Below are 10,492 nucleotides of genomic sequence, written 5' to 3' on the forward strand. Positions count from 1 at the left end.
TTAATATATGATGCTTGAGTTAGAGAACACACAGCCTGTGAGTCTTGAGCTTAAATTGTATGGTTGCATTCAAACCATAATTTCATTTTTGTGTGTTACATTTCTTTTTATTCTGATGTTCTTTCCTTTGCTTTAATCTATATGTCCAATTATAGAATATAGAATAGATACATACCAAGAGAATGATTGAGGCCATCAATTGATTTTAGCTCACTCACCCCAAATTAGCCTGCCTTCTACATCACCCTTGTTAACCCCCTTGAGCCTATTAAAACCCCTTTATTCTATTTAGCCAAATTACTAGCCTTAAGCATAAAAACAAAAGAAAATCCCAAGTGAATCCTTGGTTAGCTTAAGATAGAAAATCATGAATAGAGTTAAATGTGGGAAACCTTTTGGGAACATGAGTGATAGAAACAAAAAGGTAGGAAAGTTAAAAAAAAAAAAGAGAAATAAAAATAAATTTGGGAAGCATGCTCATGAGAAAATCTAAGTGATTTAATTATCATGTGCATTAAAAAAAAGTTATTTTTCAGCATCTAAATAAGAGGGAATACAAAAAGGAAATTCCCCAATGAAAACAATGCACATGAAATAAAAAAAATAAAATAAAAAGTGAAACATGAGCATGTAACAATAAGTGGGAAATATGGGAAAATAGGTACAGAAATTTTATTTTACTAAATATGTATGTTAGGTGAGATCTTAGTCTAATTAAGGATTCACTTATTAGCTCACTTAACCTTATACATATATCCTTACCCTTTGCCTTGACCCCATTACAACCTTAATTAAAGACCTCATGAGTTTTGGTATGACTATATTCTATAATTGTTGATTGGTTAGATGAAGAACAAAGCTATAGAAATTAAGAATAAAAAGAGAAATAGAGTGAATAAACCCAATAAACACTGAGTGACTAGAGAGTAAACACAAAATCCAGTAAGGGTTCTATAACTCATCAACATATATCTGTACTTAAATTACTAATTGTTTTGCAAGTTTGTACAAAGTTTTCTTTCCCATCTCATTTGCGAGTGATTTATCCAACTCTTCACCTACTTATTCACATTAATTGCATGGTTTTACTTTCCCTTCCTTATTATGTCATATTGTGAAAAACATGTTTCCTAACCTTTAAAATTGATTAATTTAATTACCTTTATTTCCATTCGATGCCGTGATTAGTGTGTTGAGTAGTTTCAGATTTTCTAAGGCAGAATGACTTAAAGGATGGAAAAGGAAACATACAACAATGGAAGGAGAAAGCAAAACGGAGCTTTAAAGAAACTGGTATCCACGTGATCGCATGGATGACGCGATCCCGTGCCAAGCACGAATCAGCAGCGACGCGGCCGCATGACTGACGCGACCGCGCGCCTTAAGCAGAACGCATATGACGTGGTCGCATGACTGACGTGACCGCGTGGCAAGGAAAAGCTCTGAATGACGCAACCGCGTGACCCACGCGGACGAGTGACAGAGGCCACGCACCAGAAATTACAGAATACGCCCCCAGTGAATTCTGAAGCCCTTTTTGGCCCAGATCTAAGTACAGACAGCTTAGCCCAGAGGTTATAAAGTGTGGGAATGCTTCCATTCAAAGAGAGCTTGCATATTTTTACCTTTCAATGATTTAAATTTAGTTGAGAGGGAGATCTTCTCTCTCTCTCCTTTAGGATTTAGGATTTCTTCTTGTTTTAAGAGTAACTCTGGATCCCAGGTTTAATGTTCTTTTAGCATTACTTCTATTTATTTATTCCAACATTTGAATTGATTATTATAATTTGATTTATGAATTCTCTCATGTTATAGACTGTTAATTGAATTAATGATAATTGAGGTATTTTCAGTTTATGATTGTTCTCTTTGATTTAAGTTACCATTGCTTCCCATCTAAGGACCTCTTTATTATTCCAGCAATTTTACTTTTTCCCCTTTTGGTTCTGGTTAAGAATTTAGTAACTCAACAGTTATTAAACTCAACATAATTGATAATCGTGATCTTGCTAATTGAGCTGAACTTGAATAATCCCAACCTTTTCTGAGGAAATAATTAGGATTCAAAAGTCAATTTAATTAGTCCCTTGACTTTTCTTTGCCCTGGTAAAGGTTGACCAAGTGGGGTTTAGATTCAACTTTCATTATTGTTGAGAGAGATAACTAAGTTGGACCTCTAATTTCTCTACCTTACTAAAGGTTGCTTTACAGTTATTATTTATTTTTTTGCCATTTAATTCACTTGTCATTTAAATTACTTGCTTCTCACCTTCTAAACCCCGATTACAACCTTTATAACCAATAATAAGAACATACTTCCTCGCAGTTCCTTGAGAAGACGACCCGAGGTTTGAATACTTGGTTAACAATTTCTAAAGGGGTTTGTTACTTGTGACACCCAAAACGTTTGTATGAAGGGACTTTTGAAAGTTTAGAAACTATACTTGCAACGAGGATTTATCCGCAATTTTCTAGACCACGCAAAAGTTCTCTCATCAGACGTGGGGTGCCAACTTATGTTAGCAAATCAGGTGAGGATATAGAGAATGTAGCTAGGCAAAGAGCCAAACCGGTAGCAAACCGGGTGATTACTATGGAGGACTGGCTTGTCCAGTTTGCAAGGCTGTTCAAGAACCCTGTTGGATTTGACTCTGATGCATATCTATATATTCACAAGGTTGGAATGAAGCTATATTCCGAAGCAATGGAGGATACTGCATTGGATGATGATGCTCAAGAACTGTTTGAAATTGCAGCTGATAAATTTCAAGAAATGGCAGCTTCGGCATTGTTTAATTGGGGGAATGTTCACATGTCTAGGGCGAGGAAGCGTGTATCCTTTGCAGAGGATGGATCAAGAGAGTCTTTGGAGAGTATCAAGTCTGCATATGACTGGGCTCAAACTGAGTACACAAGAGCAGAAACGAGATACGAAGAGGCCGTGAGAATCAAACCCGACTTCTATGAACGACTTCTTACACTTGGGTATCAGCAGTTTGAGCAAGCAAAGCTTCATTGGTGTTATTCGGTGGCAACCAATAAGGACCTGGACATTGGTGCTTCTGAAGAGGTTTTGCAGTACTATAACAAGGCAGAGGATAGCATGGAGAAAGGCATGTTGATGTGGGAAGGGATTGAGAAGCAGTGTTTGAATGGATTATCCAAATTCGACAACTCCAGTTAGAGAAAATGGATTTGCATAATCTTTTCCGGTATGTTTCTCCAGAGGAAGCCGAAGAGCAGGCTTCAAAGATGAGGTTACAGGTATATCTTTTAGGGGGAACGTTGTTGTATGAGCGCTCTGTTGTGGAATATAAGCTAGGCCTACCCACATAGGAGGAATGCTTGGAGGTTGCAGTTGAAAAGTTAGAACTAGCTAGAGATTCTTCGTCCGACATTGGCGTCATGATAAAAAATCACAGTTCTAATACAACAGCACTTGGAGGTATGTGAAGGAAAAAATATTAGCCATCATGTTTAAGACTCACATCCATTTTGAGTCTCAATTATTTCAGGGCACTAAGAACACATTATTAAATTTTAATAATCACAGGGTTCAAAATTGACGAGATGGTGCAAGCATGGAATGAGATGTATGATGGGTGGCAATTTGATGTTCCATCATTTCGACATGAAAACATTTTGAGGGATTTCATGGCCTCGTATACGTCAAACTTTAATACAGGACCCGACTTAATTGAGAATTTACATGATTGATATATTTTAACTAAATATATATAAAGCATTAATAAAACAGGAAGCCAAAAATATATTTATGTTTTTTGTGCACTAATTCTAATAATTTTATATAAAGAAAAAGGTATAACTTTTGTAGTTTTTACAAATAAATTTATTGATTTGAATCATAAAATTATCCATTATTTTTCGTAAAATTGGATTAGTTTTAATATAAATTGGTTACTGTAATTTGTTATTTTTTTAAAATTGACATTGCAAAATATTATATAAAATTCGTTTTTAAAAGATACATTACATAAGAATTTTTTAAAATAATTTGTTGAATTGAAATCAGCATTACATTTTTTATTTACTAGATTTTTTAAAATTATGAATAATTAAAATATGTGTCTTTGTTCTTTACAAATATATATAAAGTTAAATGCTATATATTTGGTACAACAATTCGCGCATTGCGCGGGCATTTACCTAGTTGAAAATTATAAGAGAATATCAATCACAAACAGAAAGAGTAAAGCAGAAACCAGGGATTGCATCGCATAGTTATGTGCAAAATAGGATTGGCTTCTGAAATGACATAATTCTTCATGACGATTTGATTTTTGGTCATTGTCAGATTCCATGACGTAACTGACCTCGCCTAGTAGAATAAGACTTTGTTACTGCTGTTGGATTGCATGTTAGTGCATATAATTCAATATTTTATTTTCTTCTAATCCTTTCAGTTAAGTTGTATTTATATAATGTCAATGATGACATTGTATCTCTTTGATTGTAGGGATTTTTTTCATATTCTTTTTTATTTTCTCCCCCTCCATGCTGCTTTGAATAGCTCATTGATGGTTGCTGAGATTGGATCATGTTTTCATTTCCATGTCAATTTTGAATGAAGTTGGGATGTCATTCTAGAAGGCATTGTTATATGTATAATTTTTAAATCTTTTATTAGGGTATTATGGTGTAAGTTTGTCATTCTTTTCGGTTGTAATAGCAGTATATGATTTCATTTATTGGCAAGGTAGTGAGGTGACCTGAATTTTTCAGTTGGAAAAAGGAAAAAAACCAATAAAATGATTGTTCAGTGTGTTGATCAGCTGAGGTTTGCTGATTATTTTGGTTGCCAAATTGCCATTTTGTAACATTATATGATTGTCATATAGCAAAAAGTATGTATTTTCATCCTGTATTCCTTTGTTACTACTTATATACTATCCTTTTCCACTTTTAAATTTACATATTGAGGAAACATTGGTGTTATACTTATAGGTTGTTATTGGCTCATTATGTGTTATGTTGGGGTGTGAAATTTGTAAAACGGTTAGAAACAAATTAGACCATATGAGCTTCTTAATTATTTTATATTTTAAAACCTCAACACTAACCCGGCAATTTTCCAGCCTTATAAATAAAGAAAAAAGAAAAACCTCAAATCGGAGGTTCCGAGTTACAACCCTTCAAATTTGAATTTGTCATTCCATAAATCAAAGCCTCTGGTTTTTATGCTTTTCAAAAACTGCGGTGCAGGGACAAATAATTTTAATATGAATTGTCAGAATATCCCCCAAAAACAGAAAACAAAAAAATAAAAAATTCAGATTCTTCATCTTTAGAAGCTGATAAAGAGTATCTCTAGGGAGAAGTCAGCTTTTAGCTATTTCATTTGTATAAAAAATAGAACTCATACAAAATCACTTTTTCTTTATTCAGTAGTCAGGTTTTGCAAGCCACAAAAAAAACCAAGCAGTTGATCAGATCAACTATCTTCTAGCCAAACATAACAATATAGAATGGTTCTCAAAAGCATGGCCAAGACCACAGTTTACCATACCATCAGAGGAAGGCAAAAGTAAGATAGATGTTAATGCTCACCAAGAGAGGCATAAGCAAACAATACCAAGAAGCCCTGTATTGCTGAGAAGAAGGTATCCACCTGTTAAGATAATATAAATACAAATGTGAGTTGTCAATATAGGTAGAATGGATATCCCTTAACTACAGTTGGGGTAAACAGAATCTTGCATCTCTCCCACAAATTATCTGAAACAATGATTAACTCCTCAGTAGCTACCTTGGCCTGCATTCAACTCTTTTTTAAAACTAACATAGTCATTCTGAACATGAATATCTTTTTTAAAGAGAAATATAATTATAGAAATAAAAAACGCAGCAAAGGCAAGGGGGAAAGACACGGTAGTAAATAGAAGACACGAGTTAGCGTTCGTAGTTATAATTTGGTGGTTAACATCCGTATACGTAATTACTTACTACAGTACATGGGGACACTTCAAATGAACTAGCATTAAGCTCAAATTCGTTTATTGATAGAATAAGTCGAAAAGCAATTTCTACAAATTTAATAGTAAATGAGCAAAATGACGTAATCTTCCTAGTTCAATAAATGTCAATTCAATCAATGAATGCAAACTATACAATCATCAATAAAAGGTAATTAGTAAATGGAACGAAATAACCAATCATCCAAAAATCTGAATCATCTTCAAGCTGCCATTCCAGTTTCAGGGGCCACAACAGAAGACCCAGCTGGTATGGAACCCATCCCGGACTCTTCGTTACTTGTAGACGCACAAACCGGGATATTGGGACCAAGACTTGATGTTTTCACTTGATCAATAAAAGCCGACTTAGCTGCTGAGGTTGGTGCTGTTCCACCACCAATGTTCCTATCTTTTTCCATCTTATGCTGATTTTTCACACTGTCATGTCTTTTGTGCTGATCACAAAGCAAACACCACAGTCCATTACAAATGCATGAGAGTAACATAGCTTATAAATCCATAACACAATATGACAGATTAGCATACAACAAATGTCTAGACATAGTTATAGTATGAGATACCTTAGGGAGGATGCTGCTGATATTCGTTTCTATATCATCGTCTACTGGCTCCTTTGGGATTCTACCAGGAGCATTAGGACAACTTTTGTTGTAGTGCCCTGTCACACCGCAGTTTGAACACTTTCTCTGTTGCTTGAATTTTGAGTTTTTCTTGGGAGCTCCCTTACTCTTCACCACCAATGGGTCACCAACACAGTCATCGTCTAAGTTAGCGTTACGTGGATTTTCACCTCACTTTTGGAGTTTTGTAATTGTGTCGACAACACTATTCATTGCTTCGACAAAATCACTTGAATTCTTACAGGCCAAATCCATCAACCTAGAACACTCAACACCCAACACACCCAAACGACACTTTAGTACCTTATCAGAATCACTTGGATCATCGACGTTTGACTTCATGAAGTCACTCTTCGCATTCTTCGTCCAACGCTTGCACACTAAGCTTTCTAGAATAACTTCAATGTGTTGGTGCTTTAGGCAGGTGAATATATGCATGCAGGGAATTCCTCTATTTTTGAACCACAGACACTCGCAACGGAGAATCCCCCGAACTCTGTCAAACTCAACCACATGATGAATCTCTGGCACTCCAAAAATGTTACACTTGAAGTATAGTTTTTCACCATCCTGAATTACCAACTCTGTATTCATTGCACAAGCACCCTCAATTTCCTTCCTGACCTCCTGGAACATGTTACGAGTGAGTCTTTGCAGCAAAATCTTCAAGTGTCGGCAAAGAAGTCACAAGTACTGGAGCGGTATATTTACTATTGAACTCTGCGACTCTTTCATTGTTCCTGTAATGGCTAACCACGGTCTCCATGTTATTGATGAATTCAAGAAGGGTATCTTTCTTTCTCACATATGCTTTTATTAGAGAGTTAATCCCTTCACACTGGGATGTTGTCCTGATTCGCCCAAAAAATTGGTCCCTCAAATATGCAAGAGCCCATAGATTCCTCATCTCATAGGTTTGGACGACCCAAGAGTTGCTTGATAAGTTATACCTGGCCACCATGTCTTCCCACCTGACCTCAAACTCTTCAACACTCACATTGGCATAAATCAATTGCTTGAAGTCCATTAGAAATCCACTGTTCTTAACCTTCTCACATGCATTCCTATGTAAGTGCCATGCACATAGTCGATGTGTTGCAGAAGGAAAGACCTGTTTAATTGCTTCTCTCATTGAAAGATCTCCGTCGGTGACAACTGCCGTAGGGTGTTTACTCCCCATTGCTTCCAAAAAAGTTTCCAAGAGCCACTTCTATGAACCAATATCCTCATTAACAAGAAGACCACAACCGAATACGACGGTCTGCCCATGATGATTGCTACCAGAAAATATAACAAGTGGTTTATTGTAGACATTCCTATTGTAAGTCGAATCAAATGTCAATACATCCCCAAAGCACTCATAATCAATGCGGCTAGTCCCATAAGCCCAGAATAAATTTTCCAATCGATTTTCATTACTTAATGTGTACTTGCCAAAGAAATAAGAATCGTTCCCAGCTTTACCTCTCAGATAGCTTATTGCAGCATTTGCATCACCACCCTTCACCTTTTCCTTCCTATATTGAGTAATGAGGTTGTACATGTTTTTTTGGTTGAATGGCAAGTTTGCATATCCACCTTTTTGAGCAGCCAAGTATCCCAAGATGTGACAGGTCCTGATGCCTATGTCGTGCAAATTCTTTGCCTGAGCTTTATCCGAGACACTGAATGTGCGATACTCAGGCATCATGCTAACGTCGAGTGGAGCAACTAATTCATGAGAGTACTCTTCGTAGAACGAAACAACCTTCCATTGCTGAATTTTTGTATCTAGTCTTGCATGAATTCTAGCCGGGCAACAACTTCGAGTTAGGGGTCGGTGGTCCCTGATTCTTTCGTCCTTTTCAACCTCTTCCTTTCTTGAGCCCGCCCGATTGCAAACAATTTGGCGCATAATTACGGAACCATCACTATCGCGTCTGACTTCATCCAACCTCACAGCGAAACCGTGCATCATTGCATAAGTCTTATAGAATCGATAGACAGCTTCCTCATCTGTAAACTGAAGTTGCATGATATATTCTTGTGACAGCTTTGCTATTCTCTTATCTTGAGGTCTATCTTCATCAGCCTCTGAATCGTCGTCTAAAAATTCTAGATCGTCTCCACTAGGGAACCCAACATCGGAGTCTGATCCGAAAAAATCGCCATCCGACGGATTCATCTCCCAAAAACGAAGATACACCTCCAATTTATAAAAAATAAACAAACACATCACGACACAATTAACATTTCACAGATATGTAGACTACAAAAATTACCACTAATTCAAATAAAATACAGCAACACCTTTTAAGGAACTAAAAGTTTTTAATACAATCCATCTAATTGTATTTACTTTTATGTCCCTCATTTGGTTGACTATCTTCTTTGTATCTTAAAGATCTAAGCATAACAACATATATTTAGATTAATTTTTTTAAAAAATGAGCATCAATGATTTCATCACTTTAGAATTTCATTTGTAATGGTCTGTATGAAATAGAATGACATTCTCACCAAAATTGAGGTGGCTGCGGTGGTTAGTGTGGCTGCAGTGCTGCGGGCAGTGGGGCTGGGTAAATGGGTGGGTAGAGCTTGATTTGCCTTTTTCTTTCAATTTCAGAGAGGAATGGGGCTGAGGTGCATTGAGTTTCTGCAAAATAATAAAAAAATATAACTTAACTTTTTTAATGCTTACAGAAATTATATATCCAGTCCTCTTATAAAAATATTTAATTACAAAGTTTACTCTATATCAAGTAACGAATTCATATATACTGGATTAAACTGCAAAAATTAAAGAAAAAAAAACCACGTGCAAAAGCACCATTCCTAGAGGATGTAATTTATACAGTCTAACATAATAAATGCATCCATGACCAATTACACGAATTAATCTCGTGACCTTAAGGTCATACAAAGATAACTCAACCATTGCTCCAAGACATCTCTTTTATCAAAATGCAAATAGTTTAAGATAAATTTCAAACCAGCATAACAACACCTTTTCTGTTTGTTGTACAGTATTGTAAGACCTCGTGTAATGCCACTGGTTTGATATCTAACACTACCCTCCAACCAGGTTACAAGAGTAGGATCAACAGCTGCAAGAAATGCAGTGGGGTCATGAAGGTAAACCCCTGCACAGAAAAAAACACATACATTAGAAAAAAAAAAGCAAAAAAAAACAGGTTAAAGTCAATATAAAATGCAGAGGCAGCAGCTGAAAAACCAAGGATTTTCCCGTTTCAGAAACAGAAACGTCTACCCAAAACATGTTATAGTTGTGAGCTCAAGTAAAAGATAACTATAACAACAAGAAAAGATTATAATTACTATAAGTGGATTATATTAATTTCACAGATTTGAAGTCAAATTCCATCTACTTGCGCAGGGACCCAATTCAACAAAGCAACCGTTGCTTACCAACTTTTCGTTTTTCTATACAGCAACTCGCTGACAAATGCTTTCCATAATTCCACATAATCATCTTTTAATATTTGGTACACAACGCTTACTCTTTCTGTCACTAATTAATTGCAACAAGATAAAATAAAAAAACAAAAGAAAACACCAACAACAACACGACATCAGCAACTATAACATGAAAAGTTCGGAAAAATAACACAACAACATCGAAGGTGTATCTGATCAAAATTAAATCTACTCTTATGCCAATTACATACTTCAATTCCAATTAACTCAGTTCAGAACAAAATTAAAGGACATCAAGCAAACAATGAACAGCACAAAACTCAGGCTAGAATAAACCAATATAAATACTACAAAATGATTCCAAGTCACAGCAAACGGAATTCAAATTCCATCTAACGTAGATCATGAACAAAGTTAAGTAGTTAATCACAATACATGATTCCTATTCCCCAGTCACAG

At 35.8% G+C, this 10,492-nt stretch overlaps 1 protein-coding gene and 1 pseudogene across 1 annotated transcript; one reads left to right on the forward strand and one right to left on the reverse strand.

Annotated features, from left to right (window-relative positions):
• Positions 1-3,717, forward strand: part of LOC110268387 — a 12,964-nt pseudogene extending 9,247 nt beyond the window's left edge.
• On the reverse strand, positions 7,827-8,780 carry LOC110268388 (protein FAR1-RELATED SEQUENCE 5-like). Its single transcript, XM_021114512.1, has one exon. It carries the CDS (start codon positions 8,778-8,780, stop codon positions 7,827-7,829), a length of 954 nt encoding a protein of 317 aa, XP_020970171.1.

Source organism: Arachis ipaensis, chromosome B10, assembly GCF_000816755.2.
Source record: "Arachis ipaensis cultivar K30076 chromosome B10, Araip1.1, whole genome shotgun sequence".
Classification (NCBI taxonomy): domain Eukaryota; kingdom Viridiplantae; phylum Streptophyta; class Magnoliopsida; order Fabales; family Fabaceae; genus Arachis; species Arachis ipaensis.